Source organism: Haliaeetus leucocephalus, unplaced genomic scaffold, assembly GCF_000737465.1.
Source record: "Haliaeetus leucocephalus isolate CR32 unplaced genomic scaffold, Haliaeetus_leucocephalus-4.0 Scaffold848, whole genome shotgun sequence".
Classification (NCBI taxonomy): Eukaryota; Metazoa; Chordata; class Aves; order Accipitriformes; family Accipitridae; genus Haliaeetus; species Haliaeetus leucocephalus.
This window is the reverse complement of record NW_010973284.1, coordinates 16,137,669-16,157,505: the sequence shown is the minus strand read 5'-3', so window position 1 is coordinate 16,157,505 and position 19,837 is coordinate 16,137,669. Positions and strand designations below refer to the sequence as shown.

The following is a 19,837-nucleotide window of genomic DNA, read 5'->3' as shown; positions in this document are numbered from 1 at the left end:
TCTTACTTAAAAGTGTTGATTCAAAAAACTATTTTTTTATTTATAGTTTTGTGCCACAAGAAAAGGAGTACAGCAGGCCGCTTCTGTTCTTGCAAAAGATGCTAAATTTCTACTGAGTATAGAACAGAAACAAAGGTATTTTTATATTTGAGTTGTTAATAAGTGTTTGTGTATTTTAGTAAACCTGTGACATCTGTGAAGAAAGCTGTTGATCTAATACAATTTCTAGCAGAGGAGTGTCTGTCTGCCGCAAAATCATCACAGTTGACATTTTTTTGTAAATTGGCACTCTTTGCAAGTTTTATTTGCTTCTCAGATTTTTAGGGTAGTTTTCACAAACATTAAGTTGTTTCTAAAAGCTGCTTTCTAAACATACAAATGTTAATTCCTATGGACCTGTAAGGCCTTGTAGTGCAAAGATTAAGCATATGACTAGTTGAACTGGATGAGGTCTTACTAGTATTTTACGCAAAGCTGTAAGAAGTCTTTGCATTATCAGATACCTTTAATAAATACAGCCCTTACCCATGTTAATTATTATTTACTTCAGGGTTGCCTAGTAATGGCAGCTGCAGAAGCTACTTCCTGATTTTGGATGTCAAACATAGTCGTCTTTGCTTTATGTGAACAACACATCTAGATTGTAGGTCGTGACTTAGAAAGATGACTGGGCTAGAAAGGCTGCAACGGCTGCCCCAGAGAATCAGTTTGTTCCCTTTTTGAAGATGGGAAAGGTGGTGGTTGAAAATATCCAAAGAATGTGTATTTTTAAAGTTATTTTAAGACTATGTCCTTTTGATAGTCTAACGTAGTTGAAAACTAAAAACATCCTTAAAAAGCACAAATGCAGTAGAACTATGGGAAAGTATCTAAAAAATGTGCATGTCAAGGAATACATCTTACAATCTGTAGTGGGGTACTTGTGTATCTAGTTTTATGTGAAGCTTTATTTTTGCATTTTAAAAACATACTGCTGTCTTTGTATATTCCACTTACATTAGTGAATCTGGTTTGTGATTTTGAAATATCCTTTTTTTGTGTGTGTGTGTGTGTTGCATAGATTACAGAAGTCTGCAAATTCATTGAAAGATTCCAAACTGAGAGGTAAATATAACCTACTACTTCTCTGTTCTGTGAATGAATACTTGCTTGAGTAAACTTAGGTGATGGATATAATTATTTCATTATCAGATCTTTTAATGTATGGTGTGGCTTATCATCACGCGGGTATGGAGATATCTGACAGAAAAATAGTTGAAGGAGCTTTTACTGTAGGAGACTTACCAGTACTTTGTAAGTAAATTTAACTTTGAAAGTGAAAATGTTGTTAATGTATCCTGAGAAGATTGCAGTTTGGAAGTGGTAATATTTTATGATTCTATAGTTTGTTTAACCTTTGGAATTACTTTGTGAAATCCAGATAAAGATGTGTTTGTGTTTCACATACACTTTTACCCTGTGAGTATACATATGCACTGCTACTAAAGACCATAGAACTTTTCTTCTCTTCAGCATACATGGAGGTCATCCTCCCTCCTATGTCTATATAGGTCTGGCCATGTCCATTTCCTTTTCATACCACTGAGCCATCCTGTTGAAGTGGAACTCTCTGATAGTGTGTCTTTCCTCAGAGTTCACATAATTTTTCTTTGTTTGTGTCCTTTGCAGCAGTGGCTTCCCTGAAGGTAGTCTTTTACGTTTATGGTTCTTAGATGGGCAGGATGCTATTTTCAAACTCCTATGCAAGGTGTTTTGACTGATGGGGATGTTCCTAAGAAATATTCCATCTGCTCTTACCTGAAATGAGAAGGTATCTGTTTGAGATGTGATGGTCTCATCTCATCCAGGCTTTCTTTTTCTATAAGAAAGATTCAGACCCTGTGGGGAATTGTCTGTGTGGTTCATGTACAACACTGAAAGATTAATGGATTTTTTCTTTCCTGTACAATGGTCATGACTTACTATGAAAATTTAAGGTAGATACCCCTGCTGTGATCTGGCAACCTTGCTAGAGTTGCAGTGTCCATGGTATTAAAAAGTCTTTGCATCCCTGCAATCTGCTGTACTTTGGATGCCTGGTGCACAATGTATGGTTTTGCCAACCATGGTGCCATTTCTGAAATCTCAGGAGACTGTGGTTCTACAATTGCTCTTTGCAAAAAATGACTTTGAGACCCTGTGCCACAGCTGAGCGCAACGTGAGCGTACATATGGACTACCACTGAAAGAATGCAAAATTGCTTGTTGGTACTTAAGTCCTTTGAAATTTATAGTTTGCATGAATATTTCAGAATCATCTGAGATACTAGAACTACATTTCTACAACTGTGGGGAAGCTGAAAGAGTATGGGGCATATTCCACTTTATATGTCTGTGAGCATGATGGGGGGATAGGGTTTTAAGACACCGTTCACAGATACTGCAAAGGGGAAAAATTCTTTGGTCCTGAAATAGAGTGTACATATACTCACAGTGTGTGTCTGTATAAGTGTGCGTATACATATCACACAGACACATATATGGACTGAAGCTCCAATTGCACTGGTAGGTAACCTTTCTTTGCAACTTTTTTATGGTTAGGTCATTTTGCTTTGACAAATTTCCCATTTTGCATACCATCACAAATGAAAACCAATAATACTCTCACGAGATGGTGTGGTTATGCCTTTAGTTTAGATTGGATTCTTCTTTCCTGATGCACCTATAACTACTAATTTTAGTTCTGCTTTCATTTGAAAAAAGAATTGGAAAATTCATTAATATTTTGTTTTCCTAGTGGAATAGTTGTATCAGTTGTCCTGTATAGCTGGCTTTCCATGTTCAATTCCTGCCACCCCATACATTTGTTAGAGAAAGTGAATTAGAAAATGAGTGTGAGATAATTTGCCACAAACTTGACTGGTATTTTTAATGAGAGAGTGTGTATTGGTAAAGTATTGTGATAGTATTGGTGGTGATTCTGGTTTGGTACCATGGATATAAACAATGCTAATGACTGATGACTTAAAAAAAAAAAAAATCTTAAAGTTATTGATCACTACAAAGCAGGATGAAGTCATGGCTGCATTCAAATACCTATCCAGGAAGAAATATGAATGTTTCTTCAGTGTGTGTGTGTTATATTGAAGATGAATTGGATTGGATTCTGGATTATCTCCAAATGTTAAGGCATGTTTAAATAAAAATATCTGGGATGTAATTTGTTAAAGAATAGTTGATAATAAATGAATGCTGATAATTGGATACACAGAAATTGTTATGCAAATACATGTCTATAATCTACGTCTAATTCTTTGTGGTGCAGAATGCTCACTGACTTCACTAGAAAATAAGAGCTCTTGGGAATCGAGGGTTAGTCACTTATTTGCTGCTTGTTTAATGTCTGCCGGACATTTCAATGGTGTTCATCTTGCAATCAATATACTTTAATCTGATGTAGTTACTACTAGCACCTTAGCTATGGGAGTTAATCTACCTGCACATCTGGTGGTTATAAAATCCACAATGCACTATGTTGGAGGAGTGTTCCAAGAGTACAGTGAAACTGATATTCTGCAAATGATTGGGAGAGCAGGAAGGCCTCAAGTAAGTTAATGCTGTATTATATTGATGCTCTCTATAAGCAGATGAGTAGAAACTATTCTTGGCAAAGAAACTACAATGCCAACAATTTTACTGGAGGATTTGGTTTTTAAAGGGTTGTTATTAATAGTTAAATTACTCCTTGGTAATTTCTTAATTGAGAAAGAGATCTGTTTGCTTTTGTATTGTCCGCTAAAAAGTACTGCTTCACCTTTCTGTGGAAAAAGATCTAAAGATTACATTTGGGTTGCATAATGAATGGGGATTAGAGAAAAAGTAGGAAGCTGACACACAACATAAATTGTGTGATAAAAATTATGGAATATTGAATGGTATAGAGACCAATGTGCTTTTGTTCTCCTAACATCAGAACAAGAAAACATATAATTAAGTTAGAAGTGGAGTAGAGGGGGAGGGTCAGAAACACTGTCTTTAAAAAACTATAATTCATTTTGCTTCCACAAGAGGTTGCTGATGCCAAGAATGCTATGTTTTAGAAAGGGTTTAGACATTGCTTTGGCTGTAAAAAGGAAGGGGTCAGGATTTAAAAATGGTTATTTTAATTATACCTCTTTTAAGTCTCTGAATCATATATGTTAAATCTTACACTTTTAAGTCTTTTAATTTTTGGAAATACAAGTAAAGCCTAATACGGGAAATACGTTACCCCACATCTGTCTCCAGAGGCTGCTTATACTAGCCACTGTGGTGTGTTGTGTACATGAGAGTATTTTATCCAGACCTAAGATCTAAACTAGTATGGAAATTCCAATATTCCTAACTTTCTTAACTGACTGAGCTTTTTTTGCTAGAGGTTGTAATTCAGTACGATTTTTAAAGTTGTGACTCAGAATCTTAAGCTACTTTAACTTCCCGAGTCAAGACCTGAAATACTTACCAAGATCTGCCTTTCAGTATTACATATGCTAATCTGATCTAAAAAATGCAAAAGTCAGGAAACTTATCATACAAAAAACAGTCTAACAGTATTTTTTCCGTTACAAAACAAAATAATCGTGAGGTGGCTTGAGAGTAGATGATGAAGATCAAAACATTACTATGAAAGGCCTGACTCTTCAATGAAGACTTTCTCATGTTTGGGGATTACTAATGAGAATTTGTGCAGTAAATTGTTTTCTGTAGTTGTGGCTAGGAATCCTTTCCTTAGCTGTGACCTTGTAAGGAGGTCAATAACAGTGCACATTTGTGGTGTTTCTCGACACCTCTCTGTTAAATGTACATTAGCACATACAGGCTTGTGCGCTGACCTGCCTGCCAGCAATGGCTGGAATCCCGAGTTCTGCTTGCTACACAAATGAGTTAGAACTTGCCTTTAAGTTACAGAGGCCTTGGCATTCAACAGCCATTTCAACAAGGATTTTAAGAAAACAGTTTTAATGGTTTCAACAGATAGGTGATGCACATTCAACTGGAATTTTTTTGCTAAGAGCTAGAGAGCAGGTTTTGTGGTTTTATTTTTCAGTTTGACACTACAGCTACAGCAGTTATTATGACTCGTTGGAGTACAAGGGAGAAGTATATACAGATGTTAAATGGTGCTGATATAATAGAGAGCAGGTAACTTTTTTATAAGACTGTACAGATGGTAGCAATGTTTCATAGTTTCTACAGAATGTTTTTTTCAGGTGGATTTGGGGGTGGTTTTTTGGTCTATTTAGAAGAAATTTAAGAAGAATTTAAGGAAAATCAAATCAAGCTATTCAGAAGTTAACAGCCACTGTTTTATCAGCTAAAAACATCTTTAGAACATCTTGACAAAAAAAATTAGTCGTAGATTCCTGCTGGAAAACTGAAGAAACCGAAATAGTACATATTGCAAAGACAAAAAGCAAGAATTGAACCCAGATCATGTCTCTGAATTTTTAGATGATAGAGTCTGGAAGATACCAGACTACAGAATTCACTTGATGTGAACAGAATATCAAGAGAAATATGTAAGAAAGTTAAGACATTAAAGGGTAAAACAGGAAATTTTGCTCATGTAATTTTGTTACAGTTTAATTTTTCAGATATATTAAAAATAGCAACACCGTGCTGTAACTTTTAAATGCATGTAGCTTTGTTTTCTAAATAATTGTGAAATTTCACAGTTAACAGAGTTTTTATTTTTGCTTGATGGAAATTAAGCCATAATAAACAAATTACTTTGTTGATTATTTACATATTCTTTACTGTTTTCTGTTGATTTCACTGATTAAAGTGAACAGTTGACAGTAAAAAAACAGAAAATTGTTGTGGTTTGGGGGGAGGGGTTTGTTTTGTTTTATTTTTTCCCCAAAAAACAGTTTTAACATTTTTTTGTACTGCTAATTGGTAAATGTACTTACCTTTTTTTTTTTTTTTTCCCCCTAGCTTGCACAGGCATCTTGTTGAGCACTTAAATGCAGAAATAGTGCTACATACTGTCACAGATGTCACTGTAGCTTTGGAATGGATACGATCAACATTCTTGTACATTAGAGCCTTAAAAAATCCAACTCATTATGGTTTGTTGGGTTGTTTTTTTTAATTGATCTAAATTATGACACTAGGGTGTGTTAGATACATATTATTTGTTTCTTTCATTTTCTTATGGACTATTATTTCATAAGGGGTTGAAAACAAGATGTGTAATATGGCCTGTAATATTTTTAGGAACAACAGATTCAGTTGCTTTAATATAAGTAGTAGGAGTTTCAGCATGGTATAACATTTAAAACCTATGAAGAAGCCATTGACAGCTTCATAACGATCAATTTCTTTTTATCTTAATACACTGGACCACATATTAATGCAGTATCAAGTCATAATGTACTTTTCAGCGCTGAATATGTAATCTGCTGCTAAGAAAATAAAAGTCTAATATTTCATAGTTTTTCTGAAACAAAATTTCAGTAATCTTAATGCTGATGTCTTCAATTTGTCTTGTCCAGAGCAGCCTCTCAGTCAGCAGCACTGCCCATATCTTTGTTCCTGGCCACTTGCTCTACACCCGATTTATGAAGTCATTGGGCACTTGCTGGAGACAGTTTTTTTAAGGATTTATAGATGGGATTGGAACATAGCACATGTAGTACTTGAATGGATGTTACATTTTAGGTGGCTTCCTGTATTCTAAAATAGGAAAACTCTACATGTGAAGTTACTCACTGACATTTCTGCAACTTTTAGGACTCTGTGTTTTACATAGGGGAATATCTGCAGCTTTTGCCTTTGCACATCTGTTCTAACAGCCACTTATTGATACTTAGATACGCTGTGTCAGGCTTTTGACTTGTTCCCAGTATAATAAATATTTACAAATTTTCCACTTTGGGGTATTTGTCTGGCTCCCAAAAATCAGCAGATCAGTTTTGATGGGTAATGATATTGAGGAGGAAGTATATAACTGTATTAGGTTAAAAAGCCTTTTGTCTTTTCATGAAGGTTTTTCATCTGGATTGGATAAACTTGGAATTGAAGCAAAATTACAAGGTAAGTGGCTTTTAGGCTTTTTTCAGTAAGATGTTACATTTTAGGGCAGGTTCATCCATGTTTATTGTAGATCTCCATTAATTTCAATAGATCCATTCACAGAACAAATGTAATTTACTATGTTGTGCTATTGATTTTATTTACTTATTAATACTTTTGAAACGCTATCAGTACATTTTGACTGGTGGAAAAGCTTTTCTTCTATAGAGGAAAAAATTAAATGCCTTTGCATACCTCATCTCCATACACATACTTAAGAAATATGAAACAGAGCACTTTAATTTTGATTGCTTGTCATTCTTCCTAATTTTCCTTTGATTGATCTCATTTGCTTTTATTAATTTCCATTACTATACTTTCAAAAAAGCCCTTTTCAGAAGTTGTCATCTTCCCTTGTCATAAATTTAGCCTTGAAAACAAAGGATGTAAAATGTAAACATCTTCACCTTGTTCAGAAACTGTTTAAAATTGCATGATTATAGGATGTTAGGCAGCAATAATAAAGAGCAGGTGGAGAGAGAACACATTATTTTTTTATGATGGATATTTTTGTATTGGTCATTCAAAAATGGATAAATAATGTGAAAAAGGAATTTTAGAGAACACCAGAGTGTGGCAGATCTTGTCCAGTGATGGACTCAGTGAATTGGAGGATAGGAGCAAATCTTAAATTCTGTATTTTTGAACAGGTAAATCACAGTACTTATATTGTATAGGTTTGCTATTCAGACATCTGGACTGGTGTGATCTGAGAATTCCACACTCTGACCATGACATTTTGCATTGGAAATGTACATTCTAGAGTATTGTTTACTTGTTACCTGAAATTTGGCCCTTATGGATTGAATTACTTATTTTGCTTAGGGGCATCAAGGGAAGACTTGCAGTCTTTCAAAGATTTCTGTGCATTAAGCATTCAGTCCTATCTCAGATGTATGGATTCAGTAGAACCTCTTAAGAATTATTTTGCTATTTTAGTTCCAAATTTAGTTTTAAAATTTGCATATGAATAGCAAATGCATAATACAATGGCAAAGAACTAAGAGAATGCAAATACGTAATTAAGAAATTGCACTTGGTCTTCAAGTGAGCAGTAATGTGAGAATGAGGCATCCAACTTTACAGATAAAAAAAAAATTAGTGACACCATGTTTTTCCTGTAATACTATACAAATTACTGGAAAACTACTTTCAAGAGGCTTTTTTTTGTAAAGACTTTGAATAAAACCCGATTATTGAACTTATTTAAAATATTGCCTTTTAGTTATTTACAATTCCATTAGAAAACATACAGCTGGCTAAATAGTTTGGGAATCAGTGCCTCTCATCTTTGAATATGGAAATAGCATACAACTCTATTTATTTATTTATTTTAATGTACGTTTTCTAGTAGATCCAAAATAAGCATATTAATAAAAGACTACTTGCTAAGATTGTAAATGGAGTTCTGCAAATCTACAAATGCAATTTTCTCTCTTCAGTGCAAGTTTTCATGTACATCATAATTCTGTATACTAGACCATTCGGAGCTTAAATATCTGGAGGCAGGCCTGGTACATGAAAACATAGACTGATATATGCCCTGAAATTTGTAGAGCCAATACTTGGACTCCACTTACACATTTATTCCATTTTACACAATTGTGTAGAAAAATTTGTGATTGATGTTGGGTTTGGTGGAACTATGCTGAGGCTGTTTATTGTGTAAGGGATTCAAGGACCCATCGCCAGGAATACACTTAGTATATGCCCTGCTGTTTGAAGTCTCCAAGTATGAGGGACATTGACTGTGACTTGCAGATAGGAAAAAAAGGAGTACTCAGTAATAAAAGTCACCTAGTTCTTATGCTTGTTCAGTTGTTTTCTACCTTTTTTTGTCTTTTAGATCAGGACATTTCTATTTTTGGCATGTAGGTTGAAAGGAATGGAGGGAGTGAAGCATGTTACTACCTAAATAAGCCTTTATGGGAGAAGGCATGGTTTGAAATCGCCTCTACAGATAGGTGCTAGGATAGGCTTTGCTTACAAATGCTTTTTAGGTGTGGATTATATTTCCTTGAAGTACTCTGATCTTAAAAACAACCTCTTTTTAAAGTTCTTAGAGGAACTGGCTCCTTTTCCCTGCACACAGGAAATATTTTGTAGTAATGTATATAGTTAGTTATGTTTTCATACATTTCATGTGCAATGTGAATGATTCCTGGTTGCTATGGGAACTATCATTTTGAGGGCTTTCCCAACTTACTTTTAAATTCTGAACATTGTGTTAATGTAATTTTTGTCTTTTAATTACCTTGGTTTTGAAAGAGAAAACCAAAACACTTTAGTCATCCTCCTGTAAATATCTGGCTAAATAGATTTAGTGAAGTAAATACAAATGCACCTGATACAGTATGAAAATTTCTGATGAAGGATTCATAAATACCTGTGGATATTTGAAATTTCAACCATTTAAGTGTTAACACTGTAGTGGAAATCTTTTGTTTAAATACTGTGGGCTCTCTGGTCTGTCATTCAGAATTTAATATGGCAGCCTACATTCTGTTCATCTAGTTTCTTTTACTTTGCTGCTTTTGCTTTACTGAAAAAGAGTTGGGTTGTCCTGTATCAAATATCTTTGAGTGAGATTTCCCCAGGCAGAAGTTAACCACCAACTTTAGTAGAATGAGGATCGTATTCTAAAACCTTTACTTGAGTTCATTGGCATTACTTGAGCATATGTTCATTGCAATTTAATGATGATGTTTCTGGTTTGTACATAGGTAAGTTTTTCTGCATGTAGTAAAAATACATATATTTTCAAATTATTGACAGAACTGTGTTTGAAGAACTTAAATGATTTATCATCTTTTGATTTGATCAGGATGGATGAAGCAAATAATTTCAAATCAACAGGTAACACTTTTTAAAAATAAACTAATTTTCAGAAGTAATGTTGAGATAATAGTGAACTACAAAGGGTCACAACTATTCTCGTGACCCATTAATAGGAGTACACAAATGTAGTAGAGAGTAGGATCTGAGAGGTTGTTTGACTAGAAAGATGAGCAGATTTCTTTAACAAATCGTGGAGGTTCATTCTCTTAATGTTGATCCATGAATGGATCTGCTCTTGTTGCTGGAAATTTTGTTGCAGATTAGGAGAAAATTACAGAATATTATCACAGGATAATTGGATGTGACATAGTACAATGAAGGACAGGTTTTATCAATACCTGCTCTTCTCTACAATTCTCTGCTAGAGGTGGCTGGCTTCTCAGCAACCACAGTTCACAGTCTGGTATATTAGTGTGAATTCATCTCCATTGGAAAAAAACTGTAACTGGCGCTTGTTTCTTTCTGCCACTCCATGATGGGGTCAGTAATATCCATCAGATAGCTGGGGGCAATAACATACTGAATCAGTGGTAGTAAATCTCAGAGAGCCCTGTAATAAGAAAATTAATTTGATTTTGTGACTTAAAAAAAATACACTAAAAAAATACTTGGCATATTTCTTTTTTAAGGTATATTCTTCTTTTACAGAGACCGGAAGATTAATGGCATGGTATTATATTGCATTTGATACAGTGAAACAATTTTTCACAATTAAGGGAACAGAGACTTTAAATGAATTGGTAATTCAACTTTTTAAAGAAAATTTACCTATGTTCAGTTGTTTTTAAGCAGAATCAAAGATAAAGAGCAGAAGGTTTTATTTCTTTTAAAAAGCTCAGGCTTTGTTTATATAAAATAAAAAGTTTTAGAGACTAAATTCCATATGGAGTATTTTTGAGGCTTTGTACTTTGAGATCTTTTGACTTCCAACTTCTTCTCCCCACACTAACCTGGCTTATGAAGATAGAAAGTTGCTGAAGCTGTTCTGTTTATATATTAAACACTGTATTGTTTTGTGGTTTAGTAGTTTTTTTTAATTGCAAAAACCTGCTGCATTGAGACCAGATTTTACTTTCAAAGGAATGTTACAGCGGACAACAGATTGTTACTGCTACTGTTAAGTCACAAAAGACATCTTGTTTTCAAGTAAATGCTATATTAGATCATATTGGCCATGAAAAATGGAAACCCTGTTCTCCTATGGCTATCTTTGTTACTAAAGTATGAAGAAAGTAAAGTGAAATACATAACAGATAGGAAAAGCTCTTTATATTTGCCATGTATGTCATAAAGTGTTAGCAGTGTGGTTGATTTTGGATAATTTCAAGTGGAATATTAATCTAAAAACTGAAAGAAAAATCTTCCCCTTTTGTTATATAATAGCCTTTATAGGAAGATGAAAGAAAGTTGGTCAGTATTAGAAAGAACTGATTGACCATCTTTTCATGGTCATAGTGTTGAGACAGTAAAAATTTTTTTAAAGCTTTTTTTGAAAAAAAAAAAAAAAAAAAAGAGTTGGAAGAAGTGGTAGGAAAAAATGGCAAGGAAAAACAATAAAATATTTAAATTGTTACAGGTTACAATGATCTCCAACTGCACAGAATTTCTGGATGTCAAGTTAAGAACAAATGAAAAGAAAATACTGAACACTTTGAATAAAGACAAGGACAAAATAACTATCAGGTATAAAAAAATATATACGTTGAAAAAGGAAAGTATATTTTTAGCAATATATAAAATGAATAGCAGAAAATATGTATATTTTCATGCATAGGTTTCCAATGGAGGGGAAGATAAAAACAAGAGAAATGAAGATAAACTGGTAAATATTGTATTGTGTTGTTACTTTTCATTGAAAAGCTGTGATTTCATGGCTGTTGAGGTCCCTGCTAAAATTTGTATCATTTTATAGAGGACAAGATCTTGCATTTCATTGTTTCTGTTCTGAATTTTCTTTTGTTTTCTAGTAGAAACTTTTATGTTGTTATACTTTGCTTACAGTATGGCTTATATACCAAAAAAATTTTTTTTCCCCCAGTCTTATTCAGGCTCAGTTAGGATGCATTCCTATTCAAGACTTTACTTTGACACAAGATACTGGCAGAATATTTAGAAATGGCTTAAGAGTTACTAGATGTATGGTAAAATTTAATCCTTTTTTTGGTACATATAATAATAAACTGCATTTTATTTGATTAATACAAGTAAATCTTATTTTTACAGGGTTATCTGACTTTCTGGCATCATGTAAGAACAACTTTTCTGCTTTATTAAACTCTTTGATTTTAGCAAAGTGTTTCAGATGCAAACTTTGGGAAAATTCACTTCATGTGTCTAAACAATTGGAAAAAATTGGTAGGTACTCGTCAGAAATTATAAAGGTGTAATCTGATAGAGAATCAAAACTCATAATTAACTTGCTAATTTCTGAGGTGTCTGCTTACATAATTAAATGAGTCTCCTAATTACTCATTTGCCACAATTTAGTATCACAGTTGTCAGAACAGTCTGTCATGAGAAAAGTAATCTGTTTAGTAATTTTCTTCAGGCTTTCAAAGTATTTCAGAGTTGTTCTTTTTTCTTCATGTTCATCTGAGTATCTTGGGCATATTCCACATTTGTGTGATTGCATATCTCTGACTAGGCTATGCCTTCCTTTCCAAACAGCTGTCACTGTGGGTCCTGTTACTCATACGCATGAAAGCCCTTGAATTTGCATTGACGTGAATAGGTATCGTGAAATGGAAATAAATTTACTGTGCATGAGGTTCTTGTACATGAGGATTACAAGTTTCTAGTAATATTCTACAGTATCACTGTATCCTGTTACTGGCTGGAAGTACAGACTTGTCATAATTATTTGAAAAGGATTTCAGATATTTTTGAGTCCTCTATTAAAAAAAAACGAAGTTATACTTGTTTGAGGTAATAGTGTAGCTTCCTGCTTTGTTGTCTGGTCTTACACCTTCATGCTTTCAGAATTCACTGCAGTGTTCTCTGTATTTCTTCTTTAAAGACACATCTGCTCTGTGCAGAACAGTATGGTACAGACGTCTGCAAATTAGAGAACAGCTAAGCCAGAAGACCCATGTGGTACAATACATTACAGCCTTGCCAGTTCAGGTGCAGAACCTGTATTGCTTCATTCATGTGGATTCAAAGCAAGGGACAGGGCTTGTTAGCTTGTGTGTGGCACAGTAGTGTGGTGGGAAGCCATTTCCACTACTTTGGGATCTGTGCTGATGTGCATACGGTCATCTGAGGAGTATGCCTCATTTTCAGCATTTCTAGGGGGTTAGTATTAGTGGAATAAACATGGCACTTGCAGTGTAGACAAATCTTTTCCTGTACACTGTAGTCAATAGAATGAAGTCAGTTTTAGTTTTTTAATAATAGAAGTGCTATATATACATGTCTGTCCTGTTTTCCTTTTTTTTTTTTTTTGTATTTTTGCCTATGCTGTCATTGCCCTTGCAGCATATTTTACAAAGAATTGCTAACTTTCAAAGTTCCATTTGTTCTGCTTACAGGCTTCTTTTGAACTATCTGCTGACAGTTCACTCTCTTTTTGTGAATCAGATATTGAATTGATGCTTATATTATGATGTCTGATTCTTGACCTCTGTCATACTATGGCTGCTAAGCCTATTCTATGTCTTTGTGAAGTTAAGTGACTTGTTTGAGCTCACAGAAATTTACTGGTGTAGCTTTCATGTAACATATTCAGAAATCCGTAATTTTTAAACTCTCATCTCAGTATGTTATTTTTTGAATCTTAAAAAAGCCTTAGTAATCAGTGTTTCCTTTATAAGAGTGACTGTTCTTTGACATTTGGCCTTACTGAGATTGAGGATTCAGTTGAATTCTTACTGCATTTCTACAACTGCCTCTATTTGTTACTCTTGTCCAATAATGATGCTCCATCTTTTTGCTGTATGATCTGCTTGATTTCTGTTTGTTCTGAAAGACAGGATAATGATCAGTTGACATACAGGGTTTTATCACCTTTACTACTTGTTCAGTTTCATTTCCACCTCCATTTTTTTCTTGCTCAGAAGTAGATAAAGTGAAAAAGGCTTACTTATGCCTTGTATTTTCTTCACTGGTGGAAACCCTTCTGCCATTATAGGAATTATGACAATAGAACTAGTCTTCTGCTTCACTTACAAAGAAACATAGCAACAGCTCTAACTGAAGTAGCTGCAGAAGTAATAAGTGAGAGTCTTCAGACTGTTTGCAGAGCTTCTGCGAAGGAGAGGGGAGATGGTAGGAGATGCCTTCCCTAAGTCAGACCCCAAAGGTGTTCAAATATACATAGAAGGATGAAAGGTCTTCTGTTTCTCTAAGTCATTAAATTCTTGAGTTGAAATGAGTCTTTTCTTACAAGGTTGCTGAAACGTCTTCCAAGAAGCAACCTAAGAGTCTCTTGAGAGGTTTCCCACTTAATTTTCATATGTCTTTTACTCTTTCTACAGAACTAGGTATGAAGAATTCACATGCTCGTTCTAAGTATTAGGTACTATCCTTTATTTAAAATTATTGCAGTTATTGTAGTAGGCTGTAGTTCGAGGTAAGGGAAGTGCCTTTTCATATGCTGTGATGACTCTAAATCTCACTGGAAGTTTGAAAGAACTGGGAATCACAAAGAGGAATGAGATTGTATGTGGAATTCTCTGCCAGTCTGCTTTTGTGGCAGATATGCTATGGGAAAGTTTTTTGCTAAATCTGCAAAGACTCCTAGAAGATTATAATAATTTTTTTTTTGAGTGAAATTCATTATTAGCTTGCTCAAAAACATTGAGATCCTTATGACTTTAACATAGTTAAACATAGCTTTAACATAGTTAAATATAGCTTTAACATAGCTTTTTTTCATCATATATATGCAGAACATGTTTCTTGACTCTTGTAGAAAGTGATCTAAAATCTGTTTTACTCTAGAAAATGTAACTAAAAATTGTCAGTTTTGAAATACTGAATGTTTTCATGTTTGATTTGTATTGCATTTCTTTTTCTCTTTACTAATGGATAAATGAAATTAAATACTAAAATAGTCAATCAACTGAAAAGAAATTTAGTGATTTGCTTGGCAAAAAGCTGGGACAAACATACTATAAAATGATTTCTGCTTTGGTTTTACCTGCTATAAGGCAGTTGTTGAGAATAATTTGAGATTAGTGACTGTCATTTAACAGCATGAAACTTAAATTTTTCACAGGTGTATCACTATCAAATGCTATGGTAAATGCTGGGCTGACATCATTTAAAAAAATAGAAGACACAAATGCAAGGGAACTTGAATTGGTAATTTATCATTTTGTATGCGGATAAACATGATAAGGAAAATATTGAGTATTAATAGTGTTACCAGTAAAAGCAGTATGGTTAATATATATCTGCTATATGATTGTCAGTAAAGTTGAGTGTTTTAAGTGTTTTTTTTCATTTATACTAGTGAATTAAAAAAAATATGTGACTGCTGCTATTTTTCCTTGAAAATGTGTATGGTGTTTTGTTCTAGTAAATTTGATGTGGATGATTTCACTGATTTGGCTGGTTTTGGAAAGCAGTTGCTTAAATATGTAGAATTTCAGCATAACATGGTTTGAAATAAAGGACAATATGGATTTCCCTTTTAGGAGTGTTAGAAAATATATAAAAGGGAATGTGTATTTACAGTTTATCTTAATGTATGTTAATGATGAGAATCCTGAATTTCCATTATTGCTAGTTTTAGTTAAAGATAGTCATAGAGTGAAATTCTTCTGAATCATCTGTAAAGCACTTCTTATTTTAGGGAAGTTAGATTTTACCCCAGAACAAGTTCTTTGGCTCTTGGCTTCTTTTCTGAGGAAACTGTTTTTCTAGTGTTCTGGAAGATACAACAGATTTCTAAAAGAAAATTATCTTACTTGGGTTTTTCTGTTCTGGCTTTAGGAATTTGATTTCTCTTTTCTGCCCCCTTTTGCAGTTTTCCTGTAATTTGTTTTGTTTTGACTAAAGCTAGGGCAACATAGAAGAGTCATCTCATATAAAACCTGAGTAGTCAGGTTTTGAGGTCATTGACTAGTTCATTGGCTGTTACCTGAACAGAAGTGGTAGCAACATGAAAAAATATTGGAATTTTCTTTTGGGTATGTTGCTATTCTGGGCATCATTGACAGTAGAGAACCAGGAGTGATAAGGGCTTTTGTTGATAGCATAATTACTCTGGCGATTTTGATTCCTTGGATTTGCATTTTTGTTGGCATCTCTGATCAGCTGAATGTATCAGAAATGAAATGAAATCTTTGCAGATTTTAAACAGACATCCTCCTTTTGGAAACCAGATAAAAGAATCTGTTTTGCATCTTCCAAAATATGAACTTGACGTTGAACAGGTAAATGCTTTTCTATTTATTTTATGGTTTTATGTGATATTAAATGAAAGAGCAAATACTGACTTAAAGACATTTGAAGCCATTGCTGGTAGAAGATTACACAATATTATGGCCTCCTTCCACCTTAGCATGTATAATCAAACTCTTAAACACTGAAGGAGAGCCTTGGAATAGACATTCCCTATAATACATTGGCCTCTCTCTCTCTCTCGTTAATAGCATTTTATGTTACAGATGCAAACTGGTATATTCCACATTCTAGCATTATATGTGAGTCTGAGAGGTCTCTTCTATCTTGAATATAAACAAACCCTGGAGACAGAGAAGCATCCATATAAAACTTACTGAAGAAGCAATAACTCATGTTTATTTTCTATGTCACGCTTAGGAATATAGAGAAACAGTAAATTATTACCTTAACGTAGCTGGTGCCATTTCAAAGGAAGGGTGAAATTCCATATGCAATCAAGAGCTTTGACGTTCTGATATGCATTTTCTCTTTCAACAGATCACATAGCCACTCTGAAATGCAAAATTTGAAAAATAGCCTTAAAGTGTCTTGTGAAGTTGGTACAAATAAAGACACCTTTGAAGTTAAAAACTTAATAGATGTGTGAAATACTATTGTTATAATGATCAGTTCTATTTCAGTTTTTCATTTGACATGATACCGGATGGGTATCTCTAAAGTTATTCTCAGAAGAAAGATTTAACAATTATAAATACCTTATAGAGGAATGCTGGGATGCCAAAATATAGCTAGTTTTCTTCTTGCATCTTTCTCTTTGCACTGAACAGAGGAGAATTTTTCAAGGGCTTAATGTAGACTGTCTTTTATTCTCAATACTTAATCAAATTTAGGATATTCAGCTATGGGTAAGTTAGTACTGTATAATAGTGTCTCAGAACAACAAATAAAAATTGTACCACAAATTGAAATTGCTTGAATCAAGCTTTTGTGCTTGTATCAACAATTAAAAATTTATGGAAAGGTGTATATTTTACTTTGCATATTTTAGCAGTGATGTCATCTTCTATATAATTTTTTTCCTAGCTTCCAAAATGCAGTGATACATTGGCTGAAATCTTGGTAACCATCAAATTAACAAACTATGAGCAGCTACAGACAAAGAGAACAGCGACAGATTTTCACTATGTTACATTGGTCATAGGAGATGCTGACAACCAAGTCATTTTTAATCAGAAAATTATGTATGTATGATCAGGTTTTTTTGCCTCATATCTTTTAAGGGTGTTGGCTTTTAATCCTTTCTGTGAGTTGCAGTTTTTGCAACACTTTCTACTGATGCCAAATGGTACAAAATTATACGTTATCCTACAGCATTTTCTAGTCACTGTTGTCATTTAAAATGCTGAACAAGATTCAAAAACCCCCAAAACATGCCAGTGTGCTTGTCAGTACAGAGAGTATGTGTAAATATCTGTACAACACTGATGTCATATTATGGAAGTCATAATAATTTCCACATAAATATAAAACAAGTAAAGTACCTATTAAAAAGATACATTCTCAAGTTGTTACTTGCTCTTATTAGCTATATTTCTTTAATTATAGCATATTGTCAAAATTGCCTTTCACTCAGAGATGGAATTAAATTCTCCAGTTGGCTAAGATATGCTTGGAGCAAATGGGAAAAGAGAAACAAAATCTTTTCCAACTGCGTGACCTTCACGAGAGTTCTGGCCAAAGTCTGGCACTTTTGGCAGAACTGAAACTGATCTGCAGCATCCTGGCTCTCTTGTGGCCATAAATCATGTATTATTGGAAGGTTATTCTTAGGCCACTTATCAAGCAAAATCCAAGAACTAAGACCAAATAAAGGCTCTTCCACTTGGTTACAGATGCCATAGTATACAGTCTTGTTTTTATTGTCCACGTCTAACAAAACTTTACTGATACATTACAGGGATTCTGTGCTGCTGAAAACTGGAAATTGGACGAAGAAAATTGAAGTGAAAAGAGCTCTTAAATCAGAGGACATCAGTATAAATTTAATTAGTTCTGATTATGGTAGGTTGATTGGTATGCTTTTAATTAAAAAAAAACTGCATAAGAATTTTGAATACATTATTAAAACACTTTATATCAAGCCAAAAATACAATAAAATGAACCAATCTGGAACAAAATTCTATTACATGTTTTTTACTGGGTTGAGTATTACCTAATAGTCCTAATTACACATCTGTTCATTTCATTTACTAGCATATTAATGAACTGGGAAGCATCAAAACTGTTACTAGGAGATAGTAGCTTGCTCTGTTGATACAGATTAGGATTCTCTTTTCCCCTTCACCTTCAAGTTGAATTAACTTTCAGTAGGGATAACCTATCAGCTTGAAAGGTTATTTACGCTGGGAAGAGCTGTCTTTGTGAATGGTTAGGTTTTGCATTGTGATAAAAAAGTATTAGATATGGATTCATCTCCACTTCAGTAGCAAGAAATTTCTACAGTGGAAAATTTTGTACCTTAACATCTGTAGATTTAAACATTGGTCCCCTCAGTGTCAGTTTCCATAGAATTGAAACTATAGCAGCAGATGAAGAAAGACAGTGATGACCTTGAAACATAAAACTTTGAAATACAATATAAAAATAGACTGGCTGTATTGAATTCTGCCATCATGCCCCACCTGTAAAGAAGATTGCTGTGTGCTAGTTTAACTGAAGTATATTTGGTGCTTCCATGATAAACATTGAATATTGAGACTATTTCAATAATCAAGCCTGGAATAATGTGTATTCCTATGGCTAAACCTGTGGCTCAGGAAAAAGGAGGGTTTTCTAACCAGAGATGAAGAAAAAATTGTCCTTTTATTACTACTTGGCTATCTACACATTGTACTGAGTTCAGTAAAACTTAACACAACAGTTAATTTCTCTGAAATTGGTAACAGTGAAGTTAGACTAAAAGCAGGTCTTCCCAGTCTCTACAGATTTTAAAGTCTGCTTCTGTTTCAGACTTGAAGGAAATATCTCATTTTTTAAAAGCCTGTCTGGTTTTCCAGCAATATTTGCCTAATAAAAGACAAAAATACTCTTTTTACAAATGGTGTGTCTCATAGTCTCATATGAATCTTCGTTTAATTAGAACTAGAACCTTTATTAGCATTCAACTTCAAGAGTACTATCTATATACTCATTTCAACATACTCATTTTATGCCTTTGCCAATACAGAGCTGCTGATACTCCTGAAATACAGACTGTAGTACAATTTTAAAATTAAAATTTTATCAGCAGTGCAAAGCCATAGATAAATGTAGTTTTAAAACAATACAGAAAAATTCAGTTAAAGGAACTAATCTACTCATCTAGTACTGAAATCTATAATTCTGAAAATGTTTGGTTTTTTAAATCTCAGTCATAAAGAATCCATTCATATAATAGTGTGCTTTTAATGGTACATTATCTTAGCAAATTTCCATGATCTTTTAATAACATTTATACTTTCTTAAACTCTTTAGAAAACTGAGGGTAATCAGTAGTTAGAAACAGTTTATAGC

At 33.8% G+C, this 19,837-nt stretch overlaps 1 protein-coding gene across 1 annotated transcript in view; it reads left to right on the top strand.

Annotated features, from left to right (window-relative positions):
* HFM1 (HFM1, ATP-dependent DNA helicase homolog (S. cerevisiae)) overlaps nucleotides 1-19,837 on the top strand; it is a 39,521-nt gene that overhangs the window by 13,329 nt on the left and 6,355 nt on the right. Inside the window, exons 13-29 of the mRNA XM_010582751.1 lie at nucleotides 47-135; nucleotides 1,061-1,104; nucleotides 1,192-1,293; nucleotides 3,440-3,585; nucleotides 5,066-5,160; nucleotides 5,956-6,089; nucleotides 7,009-7,056; nucleotides 9,871-9,951; nucleotides 10,582-10,673; nucleotides 11,510-11,616; nucleotides 11,708-11,755; nucleotides 11,972-12,069; nucleotides 12,157-12,288; nucleotides 15,152-15,237; nucleotides 16,230-16,313; nucleotides 17,368-17,525; nucleotides 18,242-18,345. Of these exons, the coding sequence (XP_010581053.1) occupies nucleotides 47-135; nucleotides 1,061-1,104; nucleotides 1,192-1,293; nucleotides 3,440-3,585; nucleotides 5,066-5,160; nucleotides 5,956-6,089; nucleotides 7,009-7,056; nucleotides 9,871-9,951; nucleotides 10,582-10,673; nucleotides 11,510-11,616; nucleotides 11,708-11,755; nucleotides 11,972-12,069; nucleotides 12,157-12,288; nucleotides 15,152-15,237; nucleotides 16,230-16,313; nucleotides 17,368-17,525; nucleotides 18,242-18,345 (1,648 nt within the window). The remainder of the gene's footprint in view (nucleotides 1-46; nucleotides 136-1,060; nucleotides 1,105-1,191; nucleotides 1,294-3,439; nucleotides 3,586-5,065; nucleotides 5,161-5,955; nucleotides 6,090-7,008; nucleotides 7,057-9,870; nucleotides 9,952-10,581; nucleotides 10,674-11,509; nucleotides 11,617-11,707; nucleotides 11,756-11,971; nucleotides 12,070-12,156; nucleotides 12,289-15,151; nucleotides 15,238-16,229; nucleotides 16,314-17,367; nucleotides 17,526-18,241; nucleotides 18,346-19,837) is intronic.